The 16,502-nt window shown below is 45.5% G+C and overlaps 1 protein-coding gene across 1 annotated transcript in view; it reads right to left on the bottom strand.

Annotated features, from left to right (window-relative positions):
- The window catches only part of skila (SKI-like proto-oncogene a), a 35,586-nt gene that overhangs the window by 11,716 nt on the left and 7,368 nt on the right, over positions 1-16,502 (bottom strand). The window contains exon 3 of the mRNA XM_034702894.1: positions 246-341. Coding sequence (XP_034558785.1) covers positions 246-341 — 96 coding nt within the window. The remainder of the gene's footprint in view (positions 1-245; positions 342-16,502) is intronic.

Genomic DNA, 16,502 nt, shown 5'->3' with positions numbered 1-16,502 from the left:
TGGAGAGCAGAGCTTTTCAGCAGCAGTATGAGTATATTTCCTGACAGGTCAGAGAGGAGAAGCGTGCCGCTCTGAATGGCTGAACAGGGGGTGTGTGTCTGTCAGTCAGGGTGGGGGATAGTGACCCTGAGAGGTGACCTGTGTGTAGAGGAGGGAGGAAGAAGGGGAGGGGGGGATGTTGGAGCAGTAGGAGGTGATGGAGGGACGGGTGCGGACGGATACTGGGAGGGAAACAGACGACTGACCTTTCTGGCAGGGTCGGAGTCGGGTAACTTGCTGCCTGGAGAGCAGAGTCCTGCAGAGGATTTCCTCACCTGGCTCTCCTCCTCGTCCACTGCCTTCTGAAACACACGGAGAGAAAGGGAGGGCGGTTAACACGCGTGTACACACACATGCAAAAGCTAAGCCTAATCAAGATGGAGAGCTGTGTTCAATATGTTTGATTGGATACTCTTAACAATTAAAATGATGCACAGACTGTCAGGGAGCGTGGGAACGAGAGGGAAGGAAGTAGTGAGGAAAAAATTACAACCGCAGTCACAGAGGAGGGGAGACAAATGGCATTGAAACAAAAGGAAATAGAGACAAATGACATCCAAGAGATAGAGAATGGAGACAAATGTGGCATTAAAAGCAGCAGAAGGAGTGATGCAGTGTGGGAGAAAAGGAAGGCAGCAGGAAAAGGGATAAGTTAGGAGTAGAAGCTGAATGAGCCCGCTGAGGGAAGCCTATGAATAAAACAGAAGAGAAGCCTAACTCGCAGTCAACACGGATACAACATGGCCTGTCATTATGTGCTTTCCGTGTGTGTGATTCACTGGTATACATGTGACGCGGTAGGAGCCAGCCACTCGCTCAACATGAAGACATATTTTCTGTTGAATGTTTATGATTCATTGTGTCAGCTTCGTATCCTCTGAGCCATGTGTGTTCAGTAAATACTGCTGGCACTGCCTCTAGTTGTGTCTGTGTGCGTGCGTCCGTCCGTGTGTGTGTGTGTTTTTTGAGCAAATCCAGGACACACTCAGCAAGAGGCCACAAGCTGATGGAGTTGATGCTTATCTGCGGCAGACAGGCCTGACACTACACACACACACACAGTTCACACACACACACACACACACACACACACACACACACACACACACACACACACACACACACACACACACACACACACACACACACACACACACACACACTTTCAGCCGAACTGACAGGTAGCACAGGCACCGGAGGAACGAGACTTTCTGGCGTTGCAGAATACGAACCGCCGGCTAGCCCACAGCAACAGACGAGAGAAAGACGAGAGACGGGACAGTGGGAGGGACGAAGGAGAGGAGATAACGTGGGAGGAGAGGAGGAAACAGGAAAAGAGAAGAAGGAAGGGAGAAAGACAGATAGAGGTTGTAGAAAGCATCAATAATTGACTTACAAGCCTTTTAAAGCCATCTCCAAACGTTTATCCACAGAATGTGCGCGCACACACACACACACACACACACACACACACACACACACACACACACACACACACACACACACACACACACACACACACACACACACACACACACACACACACACACACACACACACACAGACATATAGTGAATAATAAACAAACATCCTTTCATCAGACAGATGTAAGGATTTTCTCCTGCTTAGCATCAGTTGATACATTGTCTTCACCATAGCTAAACAGCCTCAGAACAATGAAGCCGGATTAGTGTGACAGCTAGGTATTAGCTCGTAAACATCTATATTAGCCTAGCAGTAGGTTTTTGAATTAGTGTTAGCAAGGTCAAAGTTTAATTTTGAAGGACAATATTTTAAAGACTAGTTATGCGGAAACATGGTTACGAGTGTCGTCAAGCAGTTCGTCATAAAATCGCATACTGATGTTTTAATTCCAACAACACGTTACATGTTACTGTCTGCATCTGCACCTGTTTACATGTCTGTTATGTCTCCATTAACGTCAAAACAACTACTCCGTGTGGATGTGACTGCATATGTGCACTAAAGAGGGGAGAGTCCTCTGTTTACAAAGGCACGGCTAAGTGAGCTTGTGCATGCAAATCTAACAGGCTGGAGCCATATGCGTTGCCAGGTGTGTCTTTCTGCATGTGTCTATAGAGAAGGGGGCTCGTCCGTTTACAAGAGCTTGTGGTTGGTAGTTTTTCCTTTTTCTTTTTTTTTTCTTTTCCAGAAGGAGCACTGCAGCACTGACGAGTAGGGAGGAGGGAGGAGGGGGGAGGCAGAGAAAGAGAAGGATAGAGAGAGAGGGTGTGTGTGTGATGGGACAGGGCAGCGATAGAGAGAAGGTTGAATTGACAGAAACAACAATAAACCCGCTGCAGTGGTGCAGAGGAGAGCTGGGTCTTAACTGGCTGGATTCCTTTTATCAAGGTTGTCTGAATGTGTGTGTGTGTGTGTGTGTGTGTGTGTGTGTGTGTGTGTGTGTGTGTGTGTGTGTGTGTGTGTGTGTGTGTGTGTGTGTGTGTGTGTGTGTGTGTGTGTTACAGTCCCCATAGTCTGAAACTTGTGACTACCCCTGCACCAATGTGTGTGTTCAGGAGAGACAAACACACACAGAGGGAGCGTGCATGAGGCCAAACTGACATTAACACCAGGTCAGCCAGGGGTCTCTCATCTGCTCGACCCCGGCGACAGCAGACACTCTGCTGATGAGACAACTGACAGCTCATTAAAAGGTAACTGTGTGAGTGCGAGTGTGTGAGTGTGTGTGAGTGTGTGTGTACATGAAAGAAATTCTAAGACGGCGTTGGTGAATGGATGTTCACACACACATGCACGTACGCTTTGGGTGAATGTGTATCCTCAAATAAAGCACACACATGTTCCACTAATGGCTGCTTGTGTCTCTCCCTGTAATTCCTGACAGTTGACAGCTTAACGCCAACCACCCACCCACCCACCCATCCCCACACACACACACACACACTCTAACACACACACACACACACACACCCATCCTCCTGCTCATTATTCCTGCAGCTCTGCACTCTTTATTCCTTAATGAATGTGTTCAGGTGCAAACGTTTGCACATTTCAACACAGCTGTTTTCCTCTCCCCCGTCCCCCATTTTTTTCTCTCCTTCCTTCCACCTTTCCACCCCCCCCCCCTCTGCTTTATTAACACACCATGCTGCTGCTCGGCCCTGATCTACAATAATGAAGCACCTCTCTTATCTGGGTCTAAGGCACACACAAACACACACCTACCACACACACACACACACACATACACAAACAGCCCCAAACCCCCCATGTCTTCAGCCCTTTGTCAGGCTGAAGCTCGCCTTATGACAATGTGGATTAGCATTCCACACACTCGCTCAGCTGAACTCTGCCCTGTTGTTCCTAATCACCAGCAGTCTGCCTGCCGCTACAGCTACACACACACACACACACACACACACACACACACACACACACACACACACACACACACACACACACACACACACACATTCACATAGTTCATCCCTGCACTACACAGCCAGATGAAACATACCCCTCTAGACACACACAGCCATGTGAACTTTTTTAATGACCCATTTCCAGAGCCTCACTTTGGTCCCCAGACCATTAGCACACGTGACATTTCCAAAGCAGATGCATTAATGGAGCATAAAGTGTTTTTCTGCGTGTGTATGTGTAGCCTGAGTGCTGTTAAATCCAACAATAACAAGCACCACTCTGCTACACAGACATCCATGACCGTACATTACCATACACAGTCTGGCTAACGCAGGCGGAGGAGAGTAAATGCACTTCAGCAGCAGCCGTGTTTGTCGGGTTTTTTTTACCCTGAGCTCCATCTGTGCCCAACACTGCAAAGCACCAACATGCCTTTTAAACCATACCACTTGTTGCATCTGGTTCAGTTTCATTTTGAAGCAGGAATATTTAATGCAATGGGGTATTTGAAATGGAGGAGGACATTTTTGAGAGCTCTTGTGTAAACAGCTGTGCTAAAAAGTGCAATTTCAGGCTTGTGCACTTCATTTGATGGAAGTTTTTTCATTATTGTTAAAGTATTTTTTGGCATTTTTGCCTTCAGCTGAAGAGAGACTGCTGAGGGGAGCAGAAAGCAGGGGAAGATATGCAGAAAATGGCCATGGTCAGAGACCGGACCGCTGCGATGAGGACTATCACCTCTTTACTTGCGGCACGCTCAAACCGCCAAGCCAACACCACCTCAAAGTCTTTTCAATTTCACCCAGAAATGAAAATCAACTCATGAAGCATAACATGTTTCATTACATTTCTAGAGAGAGCCCCACTGTATCATTCACAGAGAGTGGACTTTTGATTTGAGTCGAGGCTTTAACTTCACAAAAATCTAACATATTACGTTGTAGCAGAAGTTATAAACGAGTCTCTTTCAGGTCAAGCCGGTCTTTGCTCACACCCACAGACAACAACGGGAGGTGCCTGGCTTCGTTTCTACTCTTAGAGTAATTTATAAGTATCTCAGCTAAAGGTAGACACACACACGCACACACAAAGTCTGACACACTACCACGCAAAGTGCAAACAAGTCCGAGGTCAAGCTCTCCTCCTCCTACACTCAAGTCACATGGACACTCCAGATGACTGCCGTCTCAGAGCAGATAAGCACGCACACACACACAGTAACATGCTACAAATACACACCTTCTCTCCATACATGTATAATAAAACACATGCACTGCTTCCCAGCCTCCCCTACACATGTATACACTCAAGTGTTGTATTTTCCGTGGAGCAAATCAGCTCTTAGTGTGAAAAATGTAGGAGCGAAGGGATCATGATCGGGGGGTTGATCTGTAAACACAAACAACCAAACATTTCAACATTTCCAAACAAAGCTCAACATGTCGCTCTACAAAATCTGAGCAGCTAGGTCGGGTTAAGGGTGACATGTATGTAGGAGATACAACGAGGGCTGAGAGAATAAACATGTGACTTTATAAATGAAAAAAAAAACATTCACTGGCATTTATTTCATTACTTCATTTTTGGGTCGCTGTTTAAGATTTTTTTTAATGACATTGTTGTCTTTTCTCTGTCTTCAGCGAACAACCTTTTAAAATCCAGATTAATAAATGAAAATCTTAAATCAGAGCCCTAGATGTGAGCTCAATTGCGCCCAATGCTCAATGCCAAGAGTGTTCTTCTTAGCGTTCAGACTTCCGAGAATTAGCTACTAAAACGGTCACACAGTAAAGCCTTGCCCAGGATACAACACACTTACACAACACACAACTAGCCTCAACAAACCCCATGGCATATCTTATCTAGGGCACAATAAAGAGCGCCTCGGTTCTGACCTTTAATCCCAGAGCAGCAGGCCTTGTGTGTGTTTGTGTGTAAGTGTGTGTTATTAAAATCTATTTAAAAATCCCTCCTGTGCCCTAAAACAGAAGCACTGTTGGGCCCGATTGTCTTCACATCTGTTGAAACCCGGGCATCGCTGGTTGTGTATGGAAACAAACCCCAGGCGAGAGCCACAATCTCGCTCGTGGGACCGAAACAGAGGGGTTCCCAAAACAGAACTGTGCCACCCATCCTCCCTCTTCCTCTTCCTCCCCCTCCTCCTCCCCCTCTGAGCCATTCATGAGGCTGGCATTCAGGACAGAGGAGGAGGAGGAGGAGTATGGGGGTCGGTGGTGGGCAGCAGAGGAGGACGCAGTAATGCGACTCATTCTCCTTTCTTCCCCTCTCAGGAGGAAGTAAACAGCTTTTATTTGGGTGCCTTTTCATTCTGCCTCAGACGGCAAGGGAGGAAAGGAGGAACACACACACACACGCACATACACATAGTCGCAGAGACAGTCAGTCACGCCCTGTCTGTTTCTAGACCACATCCTGTTCTGCTGCAGTCGTCAACTGTGTCAAAGATCAGGCTACAGATACATAGACATGTCTACTTCCTGGATATAAACCATTCAACAACTTGAAACCATTCATTGAAACCTCTCGTCTCCTCTTTGAGCTCATCTGATATCTGCTCTTATGTACGTCTGTCCAGTTTGTCTATAAAACCCAGTCTCTGTGTTTAACTGGTGCTCTGGTGGTCCCACCTGCACATACACACACCAGAGGCCTTTATATGGAGGTCTTAATCCAATAAGCCATTTATCCATGGACCGGGAGCCGCACTTTGTTTCAGCAGCCAAATCAATAACAGCCCACAAGGGAAGCAGGCTGCAAAGTGGGGCATTTAAAGGAATACACTTTTCTTTGGGTAATTAAGTCAGCACTGTGGAATGAGATGACTGGGACTGAGTGTTCAGCTCCTGACTGGTTATCTGTTGTTAATACTTCAGTCATCAGTTATTCTTAGAAGTCCTAGGAAGTCAGAATATATGTTATAAGTCTTACACTCATCATCAGAACTATATCTGCCCTGACAACAAATAAAAGTTCTGAATGATGCAGTCGATTTTAAATGTTTCAGGAAAACTTCATAAACATCTATGACTCATCCTGCATGCATCCAGGTGGGAATACTGATTCTGTGCCAAGGATTTCAATTAACTTTATGTCCTTCTTCAATGAGTCAGAGCTGCGTAAGAGTCAGATAGCCAGCAGTCATGTGTCGTCACTTCAAGGTTCTTACATTCAAAGCTGCTGGTTGTTCCTCATGTGTCCGTCACAAGTGCCGGCAAGAGAGCTCTCTGTTTCTAGCCTCCTAAACTCTGAACTCTCTGCTTCTGGGCATTAAATTGGCGAGCTCTTTGGATGCTTTTAAAAGTAAACTAGAGACTTACCTTTTTAATCTGACTTTTACTTTGGAGTAAATTCCTTTTAGCCCTGGACTGCATTATTATCATTAAAACTGTTATTATCATTGTTTTAAAATTATTTTATGTTATCTTTTAGTCTATCTTATTTGATGTTAATTTATGTTATTGTATTTTACTGGTATTTTACTGATTTTATTTTAATTATTTATTGATTTTTTAATTCTATCTTATTTTATTTTTCTGGTATTTTCTGGTTTTATTTTACTGATTTGATTTGATTATTTGTTCCATCTTATTTTTTGTTATTTTATTTTATTCTACTTTTTATTTTTCTGATCTTATTTTATTTATTTTATTGTTAAGATCTCATTTTGTTTCATCAAACTATCCTCTATCTTGTTTGAGCCTTGTATCATTTTACCCATTTCTGTTGTTCTCTGTTTCTATCTTCACTCACTTCAGCTTTGGACAAAGAGAGAGGTGGAGCACGGTGCAGGGAACAGGTGAAGACAGGTCAGACAGGTGGACAGTTGGACAAACAGGTGACAGAGGTAAACAGGAAAACAGACAAAAACCAGGCAGACAGCCAAGACAGATGAAGAGACAAACAGACAGCATGTGACTGTCTGTCTGTTTGTTCCTTTACCCCTGACACACACACATACACACCTGTTCCTCCCTCTTTCCAAACACAAAACAGAAAGAACAGAACCAGACAAGCACACTGATAAGCATCAGCCAGACTAGTCATGCCAGACTCTAACACACACACACACACACACACACACACACACACACACACACACACACACACATACACACACACACACACACACACACACACACACACACACACACACACACACACACACACACACACACACACACAAGCAGATAAGGACAGGTTCACTCCCTGGTTGCTTTGGCTTCAGGCCCCGGGCACATTTTTTGCGCCACATGGGCACGCCGTCTAGACAGTTATCACATGCACGTCACACAAACACACCCCTTGCAACGTGTAGTTGTGCTCCTTCCTCCATGGCTACAGTCAGCCATTTTACAATCCACACACCATAGCCTTGATGGACATAGCCTATCAGACCAAAGGGAGCAAATGAAGCAGGATAAAACAGTCGTCATAAGGAATCTCCCACACATGCCCATCGTCTGTAGCTCCACCACTGACGGGGAGTTAAATTTGGAAACCAGCTGCAGCACTTCTCTGTGATCCTTCACATAAAATGACATCTCTTTAGACTCTCGATCAATTTTTCTATTCATCTCCCTACATCCCCCTCCTCCTCCTCCTCCTCCTTCTCCTCCTCCGGTTCTCATGTTTCACAGTCAAGTCCCAGGAGGCGGCTTTCAGTCTATATTCACAGCAGTACATGAGCAGGGTTGTAATAATGTTACCTCATGAATGGACAAATTGTCTGACTGGAATACACAAAGCAGGCCAAGGTAACCCACATCACCCATGTCACTCACACATTAAAGACATGACTGTGACATACTGTGACTGCAGTTGACGATCAATTTCATCATTTGGGAAAAATCCAAATTAATGTTTAATAAAGAAAAACCTTTTAATTTTTTTCTATTTTATTAAACTAATTAATTAAAATGTATTTATTTGTTCTGTAAAAAAATCTTTTTATATATATTTATTTTTTATTATTTCCATTTCAATTTATGATGTTGATCTTCTTAATCTATCTTTTTCTATTTTTTGTGACGTGATGTCTTCTTTTCATCAATGTTTTTTATTAACCTCTAGAATAATTATTTATCTAATGTTTCATACTTTTATTCTGTATAATTTACATTTTTTCTCGTTTTTTGCATTGTTAGCATTTTCTACACTTCTCTGTCTGTTAACGGTTCATTTCGTCATCTTCTTGAATTGTGCCATGCGTTTTTTTGTCAGAGCTCTTTGTAAACATTTGTTTCTAAAGGAGCTATTAAACACAGATGATTATTAATATTATTTCGAAAATCATTAACACTGAAATCTGAGACGCTAGAACTGGTGAACAGTGCCGTATTTGACAACAAGTTAATGAAACAAGTGAATAACCTTCAAAGTGTCTGTCAGTCAATCAAATACTTAGTGTTTTTTCTAAAAAATATAAAGTCATGTGTAATCGTCTCGGCTTACAGGTCAACACTCAGCTGTCTGACTTAATTTTAAAACACTACCATGCTAAATGATTGAGTGGCATTACGCATGAAGTTACTGTGATTATTACAAAGAAGATTAGTGCTGATCTATTAGCTAGAGAATGGCTCCATGATGAGTCTGATCGTTAATCAGTGAAGGCATTTATCAAGTAGAAACAACAAAAACATGTCCTGGATGCAGATTCCCAAATGTAAGTTAATACAAATGTCGTCTTTCTAAAATCAGTGTTTGTTTTTTTTTTGTTTCAGATGTTGAGAAATTTGCAATCTTAACACAACAACATTGATATCCGGTAACTTCAGAATGAAATCCGTCGCACACTTCATGATTTATGGATCAATATAGCTGAGCGCAATGAGAACTTAATGAAACATTACTCAGATGCATGCTGTAACTCTGCTGTTCGCTGCCTGGTTGTTGCATCAGAAGGCTAGAAGCACACTAATCAAATCATCAGTGTTGAGAACAGTGATTAATGGTCATGACCAGACCAGACATATTGCAACATGAGATCACTTTGGCTTTAATCATGCAGTTTTATGAAAGAGAGGCACAGCATGCTGCCTGAGACATTCATATATCTGAAACGTTCTGCTGCCTTCACCTGCAGAATAAAAAACACAAGTTTCTTCTATCAGATCAATTATTTGCCTTCAAAGCAAGATTATGAGGGAATGATGAATCCTAGTCTATCCTGCAACCCCCTTCTTCCCCTACCTGTCATCAGTATTGACATGAAGCATTACAGCCCGGCTTTAAATGTGGCCAGTGACGTTTGTCTCCTGTATATGCACACGTATGCAAAAGGGAAGCATATTTGAGTCAGTGAAGGGCATTTAAAAATCATCCATGCGCAAGAGAGCATACTAGCTGCATATACATGTGCAGCTTACTGTCTCCAGCACAGCAGCAGAGTGAGTGTGAGTGTGTGTGTGTGTGTGTGTGTGTGTGTGTGTGCATGTGCGAGTGTGCGTGCGTGTGCTCTACTTTCCCTCCCCAGTGCCCCCAAGAGCGTTAATTACCAAAGCTGTCGGCGGGGCTCACCTATGTGAGTCAACCAGGCTGGGATTCAGACACTAACACACTTACAGACACGGATGCAAACGTAAGTAAACAGACATCCTTTCAAACAACTGCTCCATCAAACAGCAGAGGAAGAGGAGGAGGAGGAGGGTGGAGAGAGTGACGTAGTTTTACCGCAAGCAAAGTGTCGTGCACACAGACATAAGCAGACACACTTTATTCTCCCAGGAGGAAACATGGGCTGAAAATGAGGCCAGTGGGCTCTTGTCTTGTCTGTGGATGACTGTATGCATCATCACTTGAGCTCCATCACAGCCAGTGTGCGTGTGTATTACACCATCTTCAAAAACGAAACAGAAAGTCTCCAGAGGAGGTATAGCTGCCTGGGGATGCAGTTTGGAGGTGGGTTAGTTGTTCTAATTTGCAATTAGGAAGAGAAACAGTCGTGCTATCAGCACTGAAACACAACTCTGCAGCCTGGATTTCTATATAAGGGAACTCGGCTCACTGTTCGGATGCTGGAAACAACTCAGAGTGCTTGGAGACAGGGGGAAGTGAGAGAGCTGCAGAGAGAGGACGAGCGTTGCTAAGCAGACTGAAAGCCGAGAGAGGCTGTCAGCAAGCCAGCAATGCTCTGCTATCTCTACAGAGAGAAAACACAAAATGGAGACACTGCCCAACCCTCTGTCTTTGCAATGAATTACACAGCATTCTCTCAAAAGCATCAAAATATGTGCTGAAGGCTGCTTCAAAAGCCTGATTTCTGGCTCGTTAGAATCAGTAAAAAGGTAGAAATTAAGTCTTTACTTGAAGTCTAATACATGAAAAGCTCTACAGTTAAAGAAGTGTGTTAAATGATGCAGTTTTAATGCAGGAGTTGGAGTTGGCCTTGACTTAAACCCTGCTTTACAGGCGCTCACATGCAGTCATTTATCGATCCGTGGTTTGTTTACTTCTTCCTCAGCACAGGAGGCTGCTCTGCTGTAATGTGGAGTACTGCAGTAAATGTCAATGCCTGCCTGGCCCTCGCTGTCCACAACAAGGCCAGAGGAGGAGGGATATAAGACAAGGCAAGATAAACTGAAGGCTGGAGCAAGGGTGAGGGTACTGGGGGGCTGACCTATGATACAGTCCCAGTTCTGCAAAGAGAAACCTCCACCTGGCTGAAACGCCCCGCAGGGTTAAATCTATTACAGACACATGGAAAGAGAGACAGTTAAATCCAGCCCTGGGTCCTCTGACTGTTCTGCAGGGAGCTCTGGTCTCATCCATATTACATGCAGTAGCTTGTTTGAAGCCTCTACTGCTCGTCTTTGCATGGGCAGCTTGGCTTTGCTGTCCGGGCCCCTCGGGCTCGCCTGTCTCTCCCACACACACACATAGCTCCAGTAATGCAAATCCATCAGCCACCATGACTCTACTCTCTCTCTTTCTCTCTGTGACAAGCCCTGGTTTTCAAAACAAGTCTCTGAAGACCATTGCTCGCAAGTTTCACAGAAGCTTATGAGCTGCAAGATTCACGAGATACATGTACTTTTTTAACTGTAAAATCAGAATAATTAAGAGAAGAACTTTAACTTCAAAAACCCACACACGCAGAAATCTGGCAGCATGTGGTCGGGGGCGGCTATTCATTACCCATCCTGCTTGCACTGATAGGAACAAACCAGAAAGTAAAGCAGGTGAACCCACAGTCCTCACACACTTGATCACCAGACTTGTTTCGTTAGAGCCGTCGCCGTCTGCGGCACGCTCAGCAGCAGCCTGAGTTAAGCACGGCTGGGATTGGTAAATGTCATTACATTTGAGTCAGAGCTCTAAGTGAACACACCTGGGTGTAGATCAAACAGAGCAGGACGGTGATAAATCTTTGTCCTGGCTCCACCGTGACGCTGATGAGTTCAGAGCAGACTGCAGCGCTGATGGAGCACCGTGACTCACGCTGCAGGATGGGGTTGGCGTGGTGACGGGAGGAAGTGGCTGACGGTGGTGGTGATTGTGTCTCGAGTGTCTGGCTGTGTTTCTGTTCTGGCTGTGTTTGACCCATTTGACTTCCTTTTATCTCAGGACTGTAGACTGTGTCATTAGCACAGCATCCCGTGCTACCGCGTGTGTGTGTGTCTGAGTGAATGAGTGTGTGTCATCTTTCTAAGAAGAGATGTCATCATGTAGACATGTTCAAAGCTCACGTCAGAGTATGGCTTTTTGTCTTTCACTTCTGATGACACAAGGGGAGAAAAGTTTGACTTTTGATTTAAATTTCAAACATTACTTCTTTTAAATTGTTTTCACTGAAGAGAGAAGACGGAATCCAGATCGTCTGCCAAACCAGCCGTCAGCTGAGGCAAACTTGCCAAAGTTCTACCATCATTTAGCTAGAGGCTATAATTCTTCACCATGAGTCAAACTTCTGAAGATCTACTGTACATATGGCCTCATCCGGGATCAGGATGTGTCTCAGCCGCCAAAATCTAACACTGATGACACAGAAGATGTCTGGCATAACAAAGCAGCTTGTCATAGGATCTGGTTAAAATGTAGCCAGACCGTAAACCACAAGGCGATGCTTCATTTTATTTCAAAAGGAAAAAAGTCAAGGGCACCCAGGCCCAGCCGCCCCAGCAGCAAGGCAGTTTAATACGGAGAAAACGCAGAGCCAGAGTTGGACACGCAATGATCGAAAACACTGCACTAAACGAGTCACACACACACCACTCTGTTGCTTGGGGACAGTAAAGGAGGACTTTTCTATAAGCCTGCATGCAAGGATGCTAAAGAGCACTCACCGGTCTCAACACATGCAACACTTAATGAGGCCCCTGTAGCTGAAGTATACTCAAATAAAAAAACAACACAATATACCCTTCATGAAAGCCATTGGATAATTAATAGCACTTTGAGGTCAACGACCTTGAGGATTACTACTACTTAGTTGATGATCTGAAGAGGTGCAGAGGGGCTGTGCAGAGGATCCAGAGGGAAACTGTCACCTATTTACAGGATCTCGACGAGCTGGTTTGGACCCCTGAGGGGCATGAGGCAAAGGAGAGTGAATGTTGAGTGTGTCTGCCTGAAGAAAAATGAGGGAGATGGATGATTCCCATGAGCAGCAGCACTGCAGGTGGGAATAAGCAGTGAGATAAACATACTTGGCAGGGAAGGCAGAGGCAGAGAGATATGGAAGACTGGGTAAACCACGAAATGTCACTTGTTTCACCTTCACTAATATGGTCTGTTTCCCAGTTGCAAACTTTACAGCCTTGCCCTGAGCAACATCAGTCAGGCCCCTGGTGCGATAAGGATTTACAGGGTACAGAAGCCGGCAGCAGTGGAAGGGAAAGAAACAGTTGGAGGGTGTTTGATGTTAGTGGAGCAAAGGTGAGGCTGCAAATAAAGGGCTTCCAGGGCAGGCAAGTAATCACCTCCAAGCTTGGCAAGTTAACATCTCACAGTAGTTTGCTCTACTTTTTTTTTTTTTGCTTTCATCTGGTGCGTAGGCTGAAGGTCAGAACTAGCATGGGCCACAGCAGCACTTTACCTGGCGTGTACGCTGTTGTGTGCAATTAACCATGTGCAGGCTGTTTATCAAAAAGGAATCAACGTGCACCTGAGCGGCAGAACAACGTAAACAGAACGGCTTCCATATGGAAATGACAAGCTATTACTGAACATGCAAATAAATGATTGGCAAAGTGGGGAGATGGGGATTCCTTTAATCGCATGGGCTGACTATTTCACCATGATTTCTCTGTTTGCATCATGAATAATTGATCGGTGTAGTGGCTGGGCTTAATGTGTTGTGGATGTGCCGGGTGGCAGCCCAGTGGGACTCATGACACGCCTTTGATATCCTGTGTTTATCTCCCTGTCTGGGAGACTGCGGTGGGAGAAAATGCGACAGAGGGGGAGTCTAAGTGCCTGTACGGTGTGTAATGTGTGTTCGTCTGCTGTGCATATGATGCTCCTATGGAAAACGCCGTCTCTGGGTCGCTCCATTTATATCTTCATTAATCACCGTTCCCACTGGGAAAGCAGCACAGAGGAGTCTTTCAAATGCAAACGTGCCGCGCTCTCTGCTTACACACAACACGCAGAGGCTGGCAGGCTCCCACCGCCTCTTTACAGTACACCTCCCCTGCGTCCGACTCCCTGCCCCCAACACACACACAACCTGTTTGTCTGACTGTCACCCAGGGAGACCAGACATTGGACACTTAATCTTCTCATCAACACATCGATTAATTAATACCAAGACTCCTCATTATCCCGCTCTCATGCAACAAGCCGGGCGAGCTACTCAGCCATGTTACAGTCCAAGCCGCTTTCTCCTTTTACATTCTTGTTTGAACTAGCAGCCCATTATATCCCCCTCTCTTTCACTTGTTCTCTCTACTCATTTTCCTACAACAAACTGGTCTGACGCCCTGAGGGTGCAGAGCCAAAGCACAGTGAACACGCAAACAGACTGTCAATCCAGGACTCTTTTAAAGCCTGCAGGACGTTCAGGTGGGAGGGGCTTAGCTAGTTTGTTTAGTCTATGAGACTGTTGGCAGACGTGGCAGAGGCTCCACTGTATCTGGACTGACCTATCTCTGCTGCCTGCTGCTGTGGCTTCCAGCTCACATCAGTCCCACAGCAGAGCATTATCTCCTCCTTTGTCTGGTGGTGAGGTGGGAAAGGAGTCCAGGCCGAGGAAACCGTGAAAAATAACAGGCTGCTGCTGTGGTGGGAAATTATAACCAGCCAGCCAGCGGGACATATTTTAATGTGGGGTTGTAGTTCACAGGGGAAAGCTGCGGTCTGGTGCAACAAGTCTGAACAGTAAATCAAACGCCTTGAACCGTTTTCAGCTGTAAACGTGTGAAGATTTTTTCGTCTGTAAAAGAAAAACACATACGTAATGACTTTGGCGTTCCTCCAGTGATCTGCAATGCTGTTATGGAGCCGTGATACTGGCACTGACCTGATGGTGACATACCAGAGGCCCCTTGGCTCAGCCCCTCCTACCTTGTGGGGCCCCATTTAGCCCTTTACAACAGGCAGCAAACACTGGCCAAGCCACAGCCTGTTGTGCTCAGGGTACACGGACAGTCTCTCACATCAAACTGCATACATGCATGTAGGCTGTAGGTTACGCTGGGCCAGCATTCAAAGACGCTGCTGTGTGTTTAGCATAAGTGGGTAATTGTTCTTTGGGAAATGCTAAGACATACCGACAGACGTAGAAATATGTGTCTGGGTGGGGTGGGGGGTAGAAGAGTGACTGTTAGCTGGGGAAATGTGAGCCAGCCGGCATGCGATTGGATGACCAAGAGGGGCTGTTCCAGGCTAGATTTGTGGTTCAGCTCAGGTCTTGCGGAGGTTAATTTTCAACTCGGGGGAAGAACAGTTGGGGCCCAACTCTCTGTAACAAGCTGATGGCTGTGGTCTGTTTTATGGGAGACAGCAAAAGTGTGGAGCAGTTTGTGACTGAGACAACCTGAGACAACTACACCTACCTGTCTCATCTTCTTCCTCTCACGCTTCTCTTTGTCACTCTAACCTCATTTGCTCAAGTGTCTCCCCCAGGGGAGCTCTGTGAACACCTACCTGTCTGTCTGTCTGTCTGTCTGTCTGTCTGTCTGTCTGTCTGTCTGTCTGTCTGTCTGTCTGTCTGTCTGTCTGTCTGTCTGTCTGTCTGTCTGTCTGTCTGTCTGTCTGAGTTACAAAAATGAAAGCAGGCAAGAGCAGAAGCAGAGGTGAGGTTAACTTGTCAGAACACAGACAGGAACTTATGCAACACCAGCTGTGGTCCCTCTAACTCAGTCAGTCTGTTTCACTCTTCTTCTACTTCTTCTTCTTCTTCGGCGTCCTGCTTCCCTTTCAGCTCGTTCTCCCTCTCTGCTCAGTGTCCGTGTCACCCTACAACTCGCCACATCCATCAAGGTCGGAGGCCCGATCAATAGCCACTGGCTTCCCTCTCATCCGGCTCGCAGACGCACACAAGTGGTCTTATTGCTTATGTAACGATCGACTTATCGGGTCATTTGGCTGCTTATTTTGTTACTGTCCACTGATTGGGGCCCTGGGGGTATTGACTGTTTACAGACACATGCGGGCAACAGCAGGACTGTCTGGGTTAGAAGAAGGGAGATGATTGTCAGGAGAGAAGGTAGAGGAAAGAGCAGAGTGTAAGTCAAGGAGGGTGAGGACATGTACCTAGGAGAAAAAGGCAGTCTGGTGTCAAGATGGAGGGTGGAAGAGAGAGAGCAAAAGCAGTACAGTGAACGATTAGCAAGCCTGCCAGAATCCAATTAGATACAGCCCAAGAGAATGACTGACAAGAACACAGACTGACAGACAGAGCAGACAGCCCAGGAGACAGCTAGAGAGTGCAGCTGCACTGGTCTGCGGTAATGAAGTCACTGGTTTCCAAATAGCAAATAGAGGAAGCCAGAGAGATGCAGCTGTCCGCCGTCTGTGCCGCAGCCACTGTGTCAGCCCAGCCAGGGAGACAGACAGAGGAAGGCTGTTCTCTCCGTCTGACACTTTTGACT

The sequence above is a fragment of the Notolabrus celidotus genome, chromosome 15, assembly GCF_009762535.1.
Source record: "Notolabrus celidotus isolate fNotCel1 chromosome 15, fNotCel1.pri, whole genome shotgun sequence".
Taxonomy (NCBI): Eukaryota; Metazoa; Chordata; class Actinopteri; order Labriformes; family Labridae; genus Notolabrus; species Notolabrus celidotus.
The sequence above is the reverse complement of the archived record's forward strand: the minus strand, read 5'-3'. Positions and strand labels throughout refer to the sequence as shown.